The 17,632-nt window shown below is 41.7% G+C and overlaps 3 protein-coding genes across 5 annotated transcripts in view; 1 reads left to right on the forward strand and 2 right to left on the reverse strand.

The window, feature by feature from the left end:
* Positions 1–8,045, forward strand: part of LOC117208103 (proto-oncogene tyrosine-protein kinase receptor Ret) — a 35,012-nt gene extending 26,967 nt beyond the window's left edge. Inside the window, exons 12-19 of the mRNA XM_033448961.1 lie at positions 345–447; positions 1,825–1,993; positions 2,636–2,940; positions 4,714–4,894; positions 4,979–5,108; positions 5,729–5,930; positions 6,012–6,190; positions 6,257–8,045. Of these exons, the coding sequence (XP_033304852.1) occupies positions 345–447; positions 1,825–1,993; positions 2,636–2,940; positions 4,714–4,894; positions 4,979–5,108; positions 5,729–5,930; positions 6,012–6,190; positions 6,257–6,684 (1,697 nt within the window). The 3' untranslated portion in view covers positions 6,685–8,045. The remainder of the gene's footprint in view (positions 1–344; positions 448–1,824; positions 1,994–2,635; positions 2,941–4,713; positions 4,895–4,978; positions 5,109–5,728; positions 5,931–6,011; positions 6,191–6,256) is intronic.
* Positions 8,027–11,195, reverse strand: LOC117208104. 2 transcript variants are annotated; one of them, XM_033448962.1, is made up of 9 exons: positions 10,618–11,195; positions 10,371–10,431; positions 10,074–10,220; positions 9,779–10,009; positions 9,386–9,682; positions 9,188–9,289; positions 8,946–9,103; positions 8,461–8,857; positions 8,027–8,376 (listed from the first exon to the last, which is right to left on the reverse strand). In XM_033448962.1, the coding sequence occupies exons 1-9, from the start codon at positions 10,738–10,740 to the stop codon at positions 8,171–8,173; spliced, it is 1,722 nt and encodes a 573-aa protein (XP_033304853.1). In that variant the 5' UTR covers positions 10,741–11,195; the 3' UTR covers positions 8,027–8,170. The 2 variants fall into 2 exon arrangements, with proteins under 2 accessions (XP_033304853.1, XP_033304854.1); XM_033448963.1 differs by lacking the exon at positions 10,618–11,195 and having other exon boundaries at positions 10,322–10,420.
* Positions 11,196–11,419: 224 nt separating this feature from the next.
* LOC117208164 (homogentisate 1,2-dioxygenase) lies at positions 11,420–16,059 on the reverse strand. Of its 2 annotated transcripts, none has more exons than XM_033449094.1 (8): positions 16,018–16,059; positions 14,608–14,743; positions 13,899–14,032; positions 13,638–13,824; positions 13,311–13,490; positions 13,007–13,230; positions 12,784–12,910; positions 11,420–11,955 (listed from the first exon to the last, which is right to left on the reverse strand). In XM_033449094.1, the coding sequence occupies exons 1-8, from the start codon at positions 16,042–16,044 to the stop codon at positions 11,642–11,644; spliced, it is 1,329 nt and encodes a 442-aa protein (XP_033304985.1). In that variant the 5' UTR covers positions 16,045–16,059; the 3' UTR covers positions 11,420–11,641. The 2 variants fall into 2 exon arrangements, with proteins under 2 accessions (XP_033304985.1, XP_033304986.1); XM_033449095.1 differs by lacking the exon at positions 16,018–16,059 and adding an exon at positions 14,841–15,131.
* Between the last annotated feature and the right edge of the window lie 1,573 nt (positions 16,060–17,632).

The raw sequence follows: 17,632 nt of genomic DNA on the forward strand, positions 1-17,632 counted from the left end.
CCGAGCCTGAACAACAATTTCGTCACAGATCGTGTCCAATTATGTATCAGCTCGGATAGAGCACACGGACGCGTACGACTTCGGAAGTCACGTTCGTATAAGAGAAAGTACGCTCGAGCGTAGGTCGAATAACGAAGGCTCGGTCACAGAGTTCGCATAACCGACGATAAAAGAACAACTGGTTCGTATAAACGGGGTTCGGATAAACAAACTTTTACCGCGTATATTACAGTATTTTTTTCGAATAGCAGAAATATTTTTGCTCGTTAAACGAAGAGTAAGATTAAGAGATTAAACTTGTAGGATCGCAACTGGATTGAACTCTTTCTTTTTTTTTTACGTAGCACCTCAAGGACCTTGTGGACCTATCTGCATGATAAGCCTGATAGGAGTCAGTTTCGTCGTGCTGATAGCGATCATCAGTTTTCTCGTTACTTCGAGATACAGGTAGGTCACTGGTAAATTAATTATATGGTTTTGCCTGGTCAGTATAATAACACTGGCGATGAAAGAAGTCGAAACGCGCGAAACATGACCAAAGGCTAAGCGTTCGTATTAACGCGATGTTTGCGCAAACGAGAACGAAACACGAGTTCTCACGACAGCTGGGGAATTACAGCTGGCCAAATTCTAGATAACTCTCGAACGAGCGCTTTGTGCTCGAGTCACGTCGATCGTTCGATCCACCACCGAACAACGAGTTTTCGAAAGAAAGGGGATTCCTCTCCGAATCCGATTCTCCAGTATTTCGATAACGACGTTTAATCGGTAGAACGACGACCGCGCATATCGAGCCCGCTCAGAATCAAATGTTTCTTTTGTCACTCGATTGCCCGAGGTATCGATACGATTCTACGATAAAAACTTGTTATCACCGACGGTGGCGAACAGAAGGAAATTTGAAATGCGTATTTGCAAACAACCAGGCGGCGGATATTTATGCAAATTCATATTTTTATGAATACGACTGAAAGAGTAGCACCCAAGCAGAGATTTATTCTACTTAGCAAATACCGTGACAGGTATTACGCTTTCAATATTTTATACAGGGTGGTTGGTAATTGGTGGTACAAGCGGAAAGGGGTTGATTCTACGCGAAAAAAGAAGTCGAAAATATGGAATAAAAATTTTTCGTTCGAGGCTTTGTTTTCGAGAAAATCGACTTTGAATTTTCGCTCGGTACGCGTGCACTTTGTCTCGTCTCGTTATAACGAATCTCACTGTAGATCGTTGTCTCGATGGAAAAATTAAAAAAAAAAAATTTTATTCTATACTTTTGACTTCTTCTTTCGCCTAGAATCACCCCCTTTTCCGCGTACACCACCAGTTACCAACCACCCTGTATATTTTCATATTAAGTGCAACTTTTCATCCTCGGATTTCACATTTCTGAATGATTTTTATACAGTAACAATCACCTATATTATTACGTCTATTCGTAGTTTAATTGTTCTTGTCAATCGCAGCTTTTTTTCTAAAGTGGCGACGTTTTTTATACGGCTTTTCTTTTTGCTTTAAACTTCCCTTTGTCCTCCACTTTATTTCAAGACGAGATATACAGCCAATATATCACAGGAAAGCGAGTTTAAAAGTTTGTCTGCACACGAAATTGAAGAAACTTCCTCGTCGTATCCGCGTGAATGTTGGCGCGCGTCTATCTCGTAAAAGTTTGACAGTGGATATTCCGACTGACGTTCGTCGATGAGTACGACTGGCCGACGTAGATATTTCTCGCGAAATGATCGTCGACTTGCCGCGTCTATCCCGATTTTAAAAGTCGTCACGACACGGCAATATGATCGATGAGAGGATCTTACGTTTCAGACTGACTGTGAAGCAAGCTCGACGAAACGGAAAACGAAGAGTCGACGATGACTCGAACGTAGTCGGCATATTATCCTCGGACTACATTGACAGAGGCGACGGTTTGCTTATCGGCTTGGACACCTTCACCGCAGCCAATCGTCACCTACTTCTTCCGAAAACGTGCCCGGTAAGCAGCGACTCTTTGCCTCGAATCATTCATTTTCGTTACTCCTACGCTAAGCTCAGGATTCATCCGACCGACGAATATAATTCTTTGCCTCTCACCGCGTTGCAACTTTGTACGTGATCGTTTGTACCTATCCTTTGGTACAATTTCGGGTATTTCGCGTACGCTAACTCTAGAACTACCACAGAACGATAGTAAAAACGAGGTAATCTTTCATTTTCCATACATCTACAACGATGCATTGTTACAGATTTCAACGACGAATTAAAGCTTGTAAATCTTACCGCGTTATAAACTCTGTCCTATTATTCGCGCTTTAATTTCCTCGATACAAAGTTTCATACTTCAGTAGCGGCCGATAGTTCTACCATTAAGTTAAATAAAATATTTCGATCGATCGTATTTCGTTTTCTTTTGAACCACATGCACCGTTACCGTACGTGTATCGTACGTTTTACGGTACGTTGCAACAAAGATACAGCGACGGAAATGGTTAACTGACACTTTCATGAACTTTGTTCCTTGCTCCTTCGCGCATTGTTCATTACCAGCGGTAAAATCATCGTAAAGCACGAAACGAGAAAAACGGTGCAACGGAAACGTCGGAGACGTTGAATCGTTTTCGTTGAACTATTTCTCCAGCCGGATCCTAAATGGGAATTCCCACGAGCGCGATTGACCATCGAACAAGTGCTCGGCGAAGGAGAATTCGGCCGCGTGTTGCGCGCCAAAGCGATCGACATCGGTGGAATTCCAGGAGCCACCACTGTTGCGGTGAAAACGTTAAAGGAGAACGCGTGCGCATCCGAATTGGCCGACTTGCTGTCCGAGTATCAACTGTTGAAAGAGGCTCAACATCCGAACGTGATCAGGTTGCTGGGTGCGTGCACCACTCCCGGAGCGCCAGTCTACCTCATCATCGAATTCGCGGAGTTTGGCTCGTTGCGGTGAGTACGTAATCTTGCTTGCTGTTGCACGTCCACGGAGCGGAATGGAATTCCGCATAACGAGATTCGCCCAGAATCGCCGGACGATAACCGCTTCACGAGAAAACCTTCGTCGCGTCGCGTTAATTGAATTCTTCTTGCATCTCGCATTTTCATGGAACGCGGAACGAGGGACGGGCTCGTTTAAACGCGAAGAGACAAACGGCGACGAACAGGCGGCGACGCGGCGTTACGGCCGTGTCAACGCGCGACTCGCTTCTTCCAGTCTCCATATTATTACAATATATATTCCTCTTTATGCGGTTTCTTTTAAATTTCTAGCCATGTACGCGTCTAATGTTTTATCTTATGTAGCAGGTCTTTGTCCTATCGACGATATTAACCAGCGTAAAATCGCTTGAAGTAACGTTGAAGGTCTTCAATTAATATTAAATAGAAAGGAAACATTCAGGATAAGCATAGTTATGCATTATCATTTTTTAATTGTAATACTAAGAATTTGGCTTTTATACCTTTTGCATTTAATAATAAGATGCAAATAAATTTTTTACATTGTGTACAGAAGAACGACGTTTCAATGTCTCTTCAGCAAAAGTTCCATCATCCTTTTTTCATAGCTTCCAGACACGTCACTTTGTTTTTGATTCTGTTTAAGAAATTCTCTTGAACGTAATGTTGTCGGAACAAGTTTTCTCTCTTGCGTGTATGGCGTTACTTGTACATTTGCCAATTTTTCCAGAGATAATGGTCGTCTCTAAAGTTTATGTCTATATTCCAGTTACGCTCAATTACAGCGAACAAAACGTATACATTATATGCTCTGTTCGATTCCCTTTTGGTCGAATAACACGCAACCATCGTCTAATCAAGGACATCAATTGCGTTTTTAGTATCGTTATAATCTTCAACTATAAGTGGCTTTCTAACTTCTTCGTTATTGATACATTTAGCTCTGCGCAGTGTACTTTGTAAAATAATTAATATACTTTTCTTCGGCACGTACGTATTCTAAATTACGAAGACCTTCAACGTAACAACTTTCCTATCGCGCGGAGACGATATTCATTTTGGGGGAAATTTTTTATAACGTTTCTTCGGAAAGGAATGTAAGCGTATGTCCTAAAATTTCAAGTAAAATGTCTATCGAAAACTACTTGTACAACAGAAACAAAATTCACGTTGGTTCAAAGAGCGCCACGTTCTTACGACCAAGTTTACTCTGCTACAAATACGATAAAAAACGGAGCAGATTCGGTTTTATTGCCGAATCGCTTCGTACATATGTACAGAACGAAATCGAATGTTGAACGTGATCGAATCGGTGATTTCAAGGAGCGTTCACATCGATATAGTTGTCAATATTTAAGGTACTCGATATTATCGTACGCGAGAGAGCCTCTAGACTCTAGACGATCGATATATATTGTCAATACAGTATTAAAAACCTTAAATATTGGCAATAACACCGATCGTCTGAACGCTCCTTTCCCATGTACATCCATGTGAAAATGTACATACGTACTACTACACGAGACAAAGAATTGATTCGGTAAATGAACGATTCGTTCTAGTATGAATAAACCGTAACTCAATAATAGTTATTACACGCTATAATGAATCCATTGATCGTATGCTATCGTTTGGAAGCTGAATGGCGAAAATGTAGAAACGTGCGAACGCTACTTTCGGGATTTGTTACGGAGTGATTATCGATTCGGTAAAAGTACCGCACAGTTTGAACAAGGTGTAACGCAGGATGCGGGAACTTTGCAGGAATTATTTGAGGCGTAGCCGACACTTGGAGTCGGAAATTAGAGCCGGTGGATGTTCGTCTTTATCCAACGTAGTTTCCTGCGAAGCGGATGGAAGGTCCATGTACACGGTCACGCCACGCGACATCCTTTCCTTCGCTTGGCAGATCAGCAAAGGAATGGCCTATCTCGCCGACATTAAGGTAATCCCTTGATCCGCGGCGATAGACCGTTTTCTCACCTCGTTGAAATCCACACTAACTGTATCGCTTCGCCGTATTGTTCAGTTGGTTCACAGAGATCTTGCAGCCAGGAACGTGCTGCTTGCGACCGAGAAGGTCTGCAAGATCTCGGATTTTGGCCTGACCAGGGACGTTTACGAAGACGATGCGTACTTGAAGCGCAGCAAAGGACGAGGTATGCGCAGAACTGGAAAAACGATTAGCGGGCGAAATGATTCGCTTAGGAGCAGAGGAGCCATAGGGCAGGCTTCTTATCGTTCACTGTCATGAGTTGCTGCATGGTCTTCTTTGTAGTTTAAAGTTGCCAAGTAATTTATTTGCGTGTATATGCACATATTGCTAACCTTTGTATCGGACATATCTCAACGTGTTGCTGACAGTTACGTACTCTGGAATGTATATTACGAACATTTACTCGCTGCTCAAATGTGTCAGATACAATAATTCTGTTTTGTGAAATTATGATATTTTATGACAATAACGTACCACTTATATATAAACTTTCTTGTCTTCTCTTGTATGATCGTGTTGGATCTATCAGAAATAATCAGATTCGCGTTCCTTTGTCTGATCATATTTTCAATTCTCTAACGCGCGTTACTTTTTTCAAAAGCTTTCGAATCGACTAGAACCGACTAGACTCCTCTTGCCGCGGTTCGTTCTTCGTCTGCATAAAATCTAGCGCTCGTAAATCTTCTCGAGGTTTAGGACGAAGACAGTTTTAACGTGCATCATCCGCGATCAGCTAAACCTCCGTTTAATCCAACGTATATACTTTAATACGTGTTTTCCTAGTGCCGGTAAAATGGATGGCACCAGAATCCCTTGCGGATCACGTCTACACCAGCAAGTCTGACGTCTGGAGTTTCGGTGTTCTTCTTTGGGAGCTGGTCACATTGGGCGCGTCTCCTTATCCAGGAGTGGACGTGCATAATCTCTACAATTTACTCAAAGCCGGTTACCGTATGGAGAGACCAGCGAATTGCTCGCAACAGTTGTGAGTAGTCCGACTTTACAAGAGTAGCCATCGCGAGTTCTAACTCGAAAGTTATCGTGAGTACGCGTACACCATTCGCAGGTACAAGCTGATGATGTCGTGCTGGCATCAAGAACCTGCAATGAGGCCTCCCTTCAAAGAACTTACCAATCATTGGGAAAAGATGTTAGAGGACAGCGTCGAATACTTGGACCTGAATCCGAGAACCGTTCACAATCAGGCCTATTTTGCTTCTCTTCACGCGTTGGACAGTCCATGCAGTACGTATCTCTCGTTTCGTTTCATCTCGTCTGGTTTCGGTATGACGAACGATTTTGTTACCGCAGGTTCTGGTAACGATGACATCGACGATGGCGACGAAATCGATACTTTGAGGACGAACGTTGTCAACTATCTAGAGAAACCGTGTTCCGATCCGGTGACAAAGTGCGACAAAATCGACAAACTCCACGCCCTGTGGCAAGAATCCGTAGCAACATTCCCCGAGGAATCCGTCAAGTTGTACGTGAACGATCAATCACCGCCGAGCTTCTGCGTGAATCACTACGAGAGTCCTATCAAATTGAGAAACACCAGCGTCACCAGCAACAGCGAGAACGATCTAGCCACGCCGACGAACGAACGTTCGCAATCCTACATCGACATGGAAGGCAAGAAATCCTCGGAAGTAGAAACGGAGACAGAGACAGAAGTAGAAGAACTACTTGTCTTCGCCAACAGAAACGAAAATAACGACGAAGCTCGCTCTAATTGAGGAAGTGAGACGCGTGAAGACCAGAGGGTGAAATATCGATGATCTAGAGGTGCGAGAAGACAAATCGCGTCTTTTCTTCGTTCGAGAGGAGTATCGTCTAGCGTACGACGAGTATGCCATTACGAAACGAACGGGAACGTGATCGTTGAAACGATCGAGAGCAACAAACACCTTCGATACTGTGCCTTCTTTTTCTTTCTGTCGGGCATACGTGTCGCATATAAGAATACGAGACGATGAACTTTGCAACGCTAGAAAATCAGAAAAAGATGCGGATAGCATACGTCCAAATAGATAGGTCGACGCTTCAGGAGATAAGAGCTGAAGAACGGTATACTAACGGTGATAGTATATAGTATGGAAATCGATATACAACATTACATTTTCATGTAAACAGCCAGATCTTTGTGTAATTTATACTAGAAATTATTAACGAGTCTTTCTACTCAAGACGCCTGTTACAGCTTTATATATTCTTGGATTTTTACGATACAGAGCATTCGACGAAAGATGTTCCAAGCTATTCAAATTGCCGAAGCAAACCGCAGTTTAGTCACCCTGATGGAAATTTTCCTATTCGTTTCGTCATTTATGTCTTAACAAGCGATTGAATTGGAACGAACGAAAAAGAACAAATTAGATAAATGGCTTCTCATTGACGAAAGCTACGTCCCTAAAGGGTGACTAACGTTTAATTAACTGTGTAAACGCCTTCCGATAATTTCACGATCAATCGCGTAACAAATGATCGAACGAGAAGCGAAAGATCGTAATGATTAATATTAATTACTAAAATTGTCAAACTTTTAAACTTCCAGTTAAATCCTTCTTCGCAGCGGCTTCCAGCTTTTAACATTCACTTTATGGTGAACCGTCTGTTAAATAATTGCACGAAACGGTGATTCGACGATACACTCAAAGAGGCGGTAAACTTGAGTATCCTAGTTGTTGGTCGATGTAATCGTATTCGAACAAGACTGCTTTTTTATACCTCGGTGAATGAATTCACCCCTTTTTGGTTTACTTGTACAAAGCAGCGCATTCCATTTCGTTATATTAATTAGCCACTTGCCGTTTATGACGCAAGCGTTCAAGTACAAATTTAGTTATATAACACTGTATATTTGCTTACTTCCAATGGATCGACTAGTTCTTAGCACGATCAGGCACGTGCCATGTGAATTCCAACTATTATCATTATACCATCGTTAATATCGTGTTAAAACGTATACACGCGTGTGCAATGTATGCATACGTAAAAAGATATATATTTAATATACCTGTGACTTAACGAATGGAGAATTGTAAGACGTAACTCACAATAAATGGACACGAGGAGCTGTATGGTAACAAAAAAGAAACTGGCGTTTATTAAGTTAAATCGGTATATATATAAAAAAAAGTCTTACATCTTGAAAAATTACCTAACTTACGCAAGTAAAATTTGTTCACAACGTTATGAATAAAGAATGTACTTGAGACGAAGTCACAAGTTCAATTCGTCGATACGAAACGAGCACGTATCGTCCTTCGAAGATTCACGAGTACATTCTTCCTCACCTTCTCCACCTTCCCCGAGCAAGTTTAATTCATCGATATTTGTTGCAAACGACTGAGACACTGCGTTATCATCCAGCACAGTTGATGTCCGATTATTTGCTGTTTCCGTCCTTTTCAACGTTAAAAGGTTTTCTAAAACACCAATGTGTCAGCTACGCTACGAAACGTTCGAACTAACTAAATTAACGATCGATTACGAATCTATAAAGAACTGACCAGTTTCTCGTTCGTCTTTCGCAATGTTCGCATCTTCCTTCAGAATCTCGAGTTTTGCTAATTTCACGCTGTCCAGAAATTTCTGGTCGGATACCGAGGAACATTTTACGCGCTCCACCTTGTGAATAATTTTTACTAGTTTAGGCAACTCTTTTGGTAAAGACAGTCTCCTCAAATGCCTCGTTTCCTCGGGTACATCATCCGATTTACAATACGGCAATTGCACGATATAATAGCGCTTTTCTTTCTCCGACTGATTCTCTTTCACCAGTCTCAAAAGATAATTACCGGTGTTTCGATAAATAGCCGATGCCGCAGGCTTCTTAGGCGGCGGAGAAGTTGCGATAAGAACGACGTCTGCGTTTCGAAACGCAGCATCGCACCAACATTCTGGATCCTACGTTACGAACATAACAAACCAAAAGATTAACATTTCCGTAGGAAAACGTGGAGCCGTTTGAAATAGTCTCGTTACTGGCACTAACTTTGTCCGTGGTATCGGTAACATCGAGCATGTCTATCATGGCGTTAACATCGCAAATTCTTAAATACTTTGCCAGCTCGATCATTACATTGATATGCGACAGTCGAGTCGGTGAGTAAACTAACAAACATTTCGGTATCCTTCTCCTTTTCAATACTTCTACAAAAGAGTACGAAGCAAACATATAAATTTCAATGGCCACTCTGTATTTACAAAAATATTTTGCAAACGTTGCAATTTTACCCTTTTTATACAATTTGTAAAGATGATAAAGGACGTACAATATCACTGGCGGTATCCACACAGTGCTAATAATCATGATCAATAAACGATGAGATGTTTCCTCTGAAAAATACAATTGCCGTAATGCTTAACAACTACGTCAACAAGAAAATATTTTCAGATAATACAGACGCGCATAGGAAATTTTTATTTGCTTACGTATAATGATAAAAGGCGTGGTGCTGTTCACGCATCCATAGTCGCCACACTCTGAATGCATGGGAGCAACTTTAAAATAAAACACGCCAGTGTGAGCGGTAAAATTGTAACGAAAATCTTGTTCACTGGTCATATTGAACGTTTTCACGAAATCCGTATCGTTGTTTATCAACCAAATTTTATACCCTGTTACATTATACACTTCTGGCAGTGGTTGCACGTGCAATGAAAGAAGAGGAGCATAGGAGACATCTATATATACAAATGGCCTGTATTCCTTTATACTTATATCTTCTCCTGAGATAGGACAAATTTAAGAGGAACCATCAATATCGAACAAACACACGACTGCTCATTTTCTTTCAATGAAAAATATCTGGCCTAAACACTCACCGATAAATCTGTGGACAGGTACATTGAAAACATATCTTTTGCTATACTTATACTTTTCTCCTGTTACGAGATAATCTAACCGGTATGGAACAGATTCGTAAGATACATCAGAAAATGGACAAGAAATATACAATTCCCGTGGTACTGGGTTGGTTTCGTTCCCATAAAGTTCTATGTACCTACATGCTGATTCGTTCTCATCCAGTAAACTTTGATAACGTGTAACCAGTCCTATTTAACGATAGAAAAGAATTTCAAGTAACAGAATAGAATCGCTTTACTCTATGATTCTTACCATGAAAGTCCACATTGGTAACGCTTAAGTTGAAAGCTGTCAGTTTATATCCAGATTCCTCATACGTGTATGAACGTAAATTAAATTTGGCTGCTGTGCCATCCTCTGGATAACGACTATAACCTTCGAACGTGAGTTTGGTGCAATCTATCGACAAGAAAAGCAAGTAATTCGCATACCTATCTCGTGATTCCTGACTCCTATCTTGTACATAAAAAATACATGCTGCACCACATAAGTCATCGCACTTTTAATCACTATAGCCGATGCTGAATGCATTTAATGAATATATCGTACCTCCTTTCCTTTGAACTTTTGTCAATAGACATTGGAAACCAGGAGTAGCGACTAATTTTGTCTGTAAAATAAATGGACAATTTAACCTAATAATAAATACTCAGCCTAGATACAGTGACTACAATAGATCCTGATAACAAGGTATTTCATTGGAAAAAGAGTATGTGTCAATACCTTTTGCAACAACTATAGACATTTAGAAATTCGAGAAACTAGTTGTAAAGGACTTGAAAAAATAAAAAATTACCACGTTCTGACAGTAGTCTGGATAACAATACATAGCTGCGACGCTTCTGCTCAAGTAACAAAGAAGCATCGCAAGATTGACAAGTCTCCGCATTGTAAGGTTAGAGTTACGAATTAACCACATTTATTAAAAAATTTGATCGAAGTAAACATATTTACGTTACACCCGACATCAACGATTGTCCCAACTTTCCATATTTTTACGATAACATATTACATTCAATCATAACGATTTACATTTTCTCAAGAACTACGATTGTTGCACAATGTAAACTAACGAGCACGCTTCCTACGTGTTTGTCTTTAAACACGCACTCTACCGAACAATAGCGCAACCTCGCGAATTTAACGTGCTTTTCAACACAGACGATAAATGTGTCAAGTTATTCGTGATAAGCTCGTTACAAATGAACTACTTATCCTTAATTACAAGAAATAATACTTGAGAAACAAAGAAGGAAGATTCGTTTGTGAATCATCATCTTTTGTCGTATGATCCCATATAAAGTAAATTAGAAAAAGATGATCAACACGTTGGCTGGCACGATGGATATTGATAATCCACGTTATTAAATTCTTTAGAATGATCAAAATAAGATATATTATTTTATAGATTAAGAAATTTTCAACAATGTAAATGATTTAAATAACAATAATATTAAATAGATAGACAACATAATATTTAATTAATTAAAAGAAAATTTTATACAATATTTGCGCATTTTTTTCTGATAATGTTATCTAAATCATTCACATTGTTGAAAATTTGTTAGTCTATAAAATAAGAAAAATATTTGGAGAAATTACATATCATAGCGTAGTATATTTCAATCTTTTGCGGCTCTCAGGACAAAATATATAAAATCCACGTGACAGTCACCGTGTTAAGGTACGTAGTAACAAAAGTAGTAATTACCACGAACAAAACAGAAGTCAAACCATATACTCCTATAATTATTTAATCGTGTACCCTTATCACTTCTATCTTTTCTACAAAATATAAAAATGCAAAATGTAAAAATGTATTAAGAAGCATTCGAAACGAAATGTTTCTTAAGAGATTGCCAGCATTTGTAATAATCGTTGTCCAGTTTGTTGGAAAGATTTGCAGCCCATTCGGTTATCGCCAAACTATACGACGTTTCAAACATGAAAGCTTGGGTTCCATCGGCGACGCGTTCAGGTTTCAACTTGCTGTTTGAAGCAGTTTCGAAACAAGACGAATCCGGTCCATGTGGCGTCATAATGGAATGCAACGACGCCCCGCCTGGATGGAAACTTTCCTCCTTAGCTTCGTATCGTCCCTTTATCAGGCCCATGAATTCGCTCATACAATTTCCTGCAGGTCGAAGAGACACCATATAAACCATATACGTGGCTGTAGTTCTTAAGTATCTATTTTCATTAGCTTATAAACTGAGAAAGCTGAGCTTAGAGTTTATGAAACTGAATATTATCGTGTGGAGTTACAACTTAAAAGAACAGAATACGTTATTACTTTCTAAGTAGAATCTTCATCGTATTACCACCAATTTGTATTTCTTGCGCCAACGAGACACACGTGGATTGGTTTATTACGTTATTTTGAAAAATGCAGTTGGAACTAGGGCGGCGATACGATACTGAAGAATGGAACAAGAACGGGAGGAAGAGAGAAAATGGAATCGGAGAAAGGAAAAATTGTAGGTTCCGCTCGAAAAGAAACAGCAGAATGGTAGTCGCGAAAGAAAAAGGAAGTCGATGGATATCACCGGAGAAAATTCCGAGTTTTCACCGGTATCTCGGTTACACGATTTTTAGAAGCGGTCTAGCATAACGAAGTATCGGGATCGAGCCATGCAGCTGACACCGAATCAGCATAGAAAAGCAAAAGGACGGAACGATCACTGTAATTACGCAGCGTTGTTTATTTCTCGAAAGTGAAAAGACGGAAAGGAAAGAAATGAGGAGAGGGGAGCACAGAAGCTGTCGATTATAGATCTCGACAGCATTGTCGGAATCCGTGCTGCTTCTTATCACGAACGCAGATGGCTACAGCCATGGCTACGGCTCCCGATTCTCGAAATTTCTCCGTCACGTCCTACCATCGACGGTATCCGTTAGTTTCTTCTTTTTTCTCACGTTGTCGTCTACAAAATATCGAATAGCCGACTTTCTATGCACTTACGATGATAATAAGGAGGCCGAAAAGTGTGCTCCTGCACGGACCATCGAGGCGGGAATACTACAAAATCGGCTGCTGCTGTACCGATCTTCCCGGAGGGACACGTCAGGACCGTGAAGATCGAAGGATCCTGTAGCAGAAATAGACGCGTATAAAGGAAACGTGTATCGATTCGTTCGTGAATCAGAGAATGAAGGAGGTAACGTAGCTTTCGCAATACACTTACACAATGATCAAAGGAAACCGTATTAACGACCATGAATTTGTCGAGGTCGTATTTGAACGGAACGTAATTTCCATGCCAAGCTACCACGTCGAACGGACTGTGGTCTTGCTCGGCTACGAACAGCTTACCGTGATACTTGCACACGATCTCGTAATCGATTTCACGATCCTCGTACCACGCTACAGGCGTTTGAAAATCCCGTGGGTTCGCCAGGCCATTCGCTCCTGTTGCAAGATCAGAGTTCGGTTAGCGATCGGCAGAAAAACGAAAAACTGTAATCTCTTTACTCGATTATCCGCGTTACCTATCGGCCCCAATTCGGGCAATTGAAAGTGATCGTCGTACACCTCCAAGATGTATCCTCTAGATGGACCAAACACAGCAACGTTGAACCGCATACCTTGCTGGATCACGCATATCTCGTTCGGCTCACAACGCATTTTGCCAAACTCCGTGGTTATCAGTAACGCGCCTAGCTGCGGCACTGCGGGTAAAACGTTTTCGTCGATAAAACTAAAACTTTCGACCACCGTCATCGCCGACATTTTCCATGCGCTAAGTTCGGCTCAATTGGAGAGAGAAAGAAGAGGCTGACGAATTGGTCGGTCCATGGTTGCAACAACATACGTACCGATGAGAAGATCTCCGTCGGAATTGTAGAAGGCCTTGTTCTTCATGGAGGCGTTGCAGAGATACACGTGGATCGCGATACCTTGGCGAACGCGGGCGTCTCCCGCGCCGCATAGCGTGTGCAAACCCTCCACGAAATCTACCTCCGCGGCTTGTCTGGTCGGCACGTCGAAAGGTTTCCATCGTAGCTGAAACAGGAAAATAGAAACGTTCGAGTTTCCAGTAAAAAAGAAAACGATGACGAACGACCGAACATCGATACCTGATTCGGCGTTGGATTTACAGCGTCCCATCCGTAATCGAGACGAGGAGCGCTGTCAACCGGTGTGAAGGGTTTATGGACGACCGACGGCTTGATTCGATACAACCACGAGCGTCTGTTTCGAGAGCGAGGAGCTGCGGGACGATACATAGATATGAAACGCTCAGGAATAAGCCCGTATCCTAATTGGATGTCCCATAGCGACAGAAGACGAGATGAATTACCGCAACTTTTCCACGTTCCTTGTCCGCAAATATATAGTTTCTACAATTTCCCACCCATTTGCCTCATAAAATGGGCCTTTCCTATGCTTCAGAAGTCGATAACTCCGTGAAACTGTGCATTCTTGCTCCAGACGTCACGGATGCGACTGATACAAACTAGTTTTTGGATTTCAAACAATGCGGATAATCGTCGCATCGTTGTCAATTTGGACGCAGTCGTAGAACAAGCTTCGTACGTTTATCGTCGTGTTGGTTTTACGATTTTATCATTATGCGATATCCAATTAGGACATAGCCGTAGGCTAAAGCTCGGTGCATACGGACGATCGTCAGCAGACACGCGTCCACGGACGATCCGCGACGTTGTACAGGGAAAAGTAGCAGAGAACTATACGTAGATCGTCTACAGACGATCGCCTGTCAGCCTGGACTAAGCGCTTGAAACTCGTCCTCGCGATAAAACGCGGTTAGGAGAGATAACTTACCGGTAAACGACGTGCCGGACAGCTGTTCCGCGTACAGACCGTACGGACATCGTTGAGGATTGTTCTGACCGATCGGTAGGGCACCGGGGCAACGTTCGTCCTCGCTGGAGAATTCGTTGCCGAATCCTGTCAGATACTGAAACGAAAGAAATGGTGTGTATAGAGAGAAACAAAATTACGGGGAAAAGGGAATCGACGAAGCGTAGCAACGCGATAATCCCGAGCTTGTCTACCTTAAACTCGTCTTTCATCGCGCCACGTTCCTCGATCACCGAATACAACTTTTTTCCGATTGCTTCATCCTTTTATACGAGAGCAACACGGTCGTCTGTCGGATCGTACGTAACAACAACGAAATCATCATTATGCGAAAGAACGTGTTTAGGTGTTTTGTCACGGCGTCGGCCAATCGCAGCGCGCAATACGAGAAGGCGCGTCTCGTCGATACGTTCGATCGGCATCGTTTCAAAAGTCAGAAATTCCACGCGCCTTATGAAAATTTATCGCTCCGCAGCGTTCTCGAGGCGAGCCCTCTCGGCGCTGTTCTTTTCTACGTAGATTACGCTTACGCGCGTGTATATTTTATTCTCGTTCTTCCCACTCGCGGCTAATTCACAGACGACCGACAGAACCTGTCTCGAGTAGCTCGTTAAAAATTCCCGATAAAGACGGATAAATCGATGTTTTTCTTTTCCTCTTTCGTGTATTTTTCCTTTTTTTTTTTTTTTTAATTTATCTCGGATGTAGAGAGGCAGCAAGAAAGGGGAAAAAACCGAGGGAGGGACAAAATAAAGAAGCGGCGACGTTACACGTGCTCGTCGTGTGAAATCGACGCAAAGGCAATCCGGTTTACGGTGGAAGGTTAATCGGAATATAGGACGTCTGTTGCGTGATTCGTTGTTAAAATGCGCGTAATTGATTAATCATTCGAAAGATTCGAGAATGATATTACGAGTAGCGAGTCTATCGGAACGAAAGAGGGGAAACCTAGGAAAACAAGGCTCGTGCTAGACTTTTATTTCAAACGCGATAAAGGCGAACGATAAGGCTTTCGACGGCAAGGTATTACGTCGTAGTCGCATATAGCCGCCTTATTATTATTGTTACGGTTATCGTTAAAATGAACAAGCGAGCGTAAGTTTATCCAGAATACGAAAATAAGAAGAATGCCGGGATAAAATAAAATAACGTAATAAAAACAGAGCAACATAAAATAAAAGTCACTCGCAGAGATACGTGAAACGAAACAAAGCTATAGACGCAACAGCATAAAAAAAGCAGACATGCTATCCGTACGAGCAATAAGAATAAATCGTGACAAAGTAAAGGTCGTAGTGGACTGCTTGAACGTGTTAATGAAACCGGGAAAAAAGCAGCCTTATTCGCGATATCGTTGGCGTAGTTACATACTCTTGAAATGGCATGGGAAAGCTTCATCGTGGTCAGATCCGTTCGCAACAAGTCAACGCATAAGATAGGATGATTGCGAGCGAGAAGATCGCGAGCACGCGTTAAGATTAACCAGCTGTAACAGCGGAGGATCGTCGATAACGCTGTTCTGAATCGTTAACAGGATAATAAGCTCGCAATTCTTCCTCTTATCCTCAGCGTTGACGTCTTCCACCTACCAAGAACATGATTATAGTTACGCTCATGACTTTGACACTCGCGCGCACAGATATACATACAGTCATATATCGGAGAAACTCGCTCTATCAACGTGATATATCTAGCCTGAACAGAAGACCCAAATGACATTCGCACAGTCAACTACACGAGGTAACATCAAAGAGTCGCAAAGAGTTTCAAGAGTCAAAGGATTCCAGAAACTCCTACAAAAGCGGAAGATGAAACCTAGCGTTCGGTTTGCGTTATTAACGCTTGCGATAATGCGATTAGTAAGAGACAGTCGTAGAAAATCCCCAAGTCACGCACGTCGTCGATGGACGACAGAGGACGATTCGATAACTAGTACGGATACGAAAGAAAATTTGTATTTCTAGAGATTCGCATCACGTGGAACCTGGTCGCGTTAACAGTCTGACGGCCGCACATTTCGGCGTAGATCTCGTTGCCAACCATCCACGTTTTTCATTCAGTCGTCGTATAATTATGATTCGCTTTTTTGAGAAAATTTTCTGGGGAAACCTAACCCATTATTTTATCTGTCATTGAATCCATTATCGAATCTCTATCGTATTATCTCAATTCATTTTTGTACGCTTACGCGTCATATGGATTCATTGATTTGTTTCCTGATCGTTCCATACGGTTACGGAACTCGCGATTATAATCACTTTCTGACCATTCGCTTTCATCTAGATCGTTAGATTCACAAATCGCCAGTGCATTTGTAAATCGTTTCGCTTCGATGGAACGCTATCTACTATAAATACAGGAATTGTTTGTCTCGCGCGTAAGTGCCAATTAAGTTTAAGAAAAATGAAGTCGCATAAACGGCCGTTAAAGCGTTCAGGAACAATTCGTCGACAAAACGATATTGCGCGACTTTATGAAAATATCCTTGTAAAGCAAGAGTGTCGCAGCAATTAAGAGGTTGCTCAGTTATAAGAATAACTTTGAAATGCTTAAGATCGCCAGCAGAGGAGCGATTCGGATTCAAACGCACTAGACGGACGGTTAATGACAAATGATAAAAAGTAGAGAGCCCAGGTGGCACGTCCGAAGATGCAATTATTTCTCGCAATAAACAGCCACGAACTCTGATTCGTCGGATACATTTAATCGCCAATAACAGTCAATTAACGTTGATTTTAAGTAATCGCGAAACTAGGGTCAGAAATTACTCTCGAAAGCGAACTGATACGATTTATAGCAAAAGACACCGAACCGAGCCAAATGCATTCTTGAAATCCACGTCCATCTGACACTTGTTGTCAAGAGCATGTGTGACATAGTTACAGGAAGTTGTCGAATCCGTGACCGTCGATCTTGCAGGAAAAAATTCGTGTTGATGGTAAGACGAACGTGCCGGTGATTATGAAAGTGGCCTAAATCAAGAATC

Source organism: Bombus bifarius, unplaced genomic scaffold (genome assembly GCF_011952205.1).
Source record: "Bombus bifarius isolate JDL3187 unplaced genomic scaffold, Bbif_JDL3187 scf7180000008056, whole genome shotgun sequence".
NCBI lineage: Eukaryota > Metazoa > Arthropoda > Insecta > Hymenoptera > Apidae > Bombus > Bombus bifarius.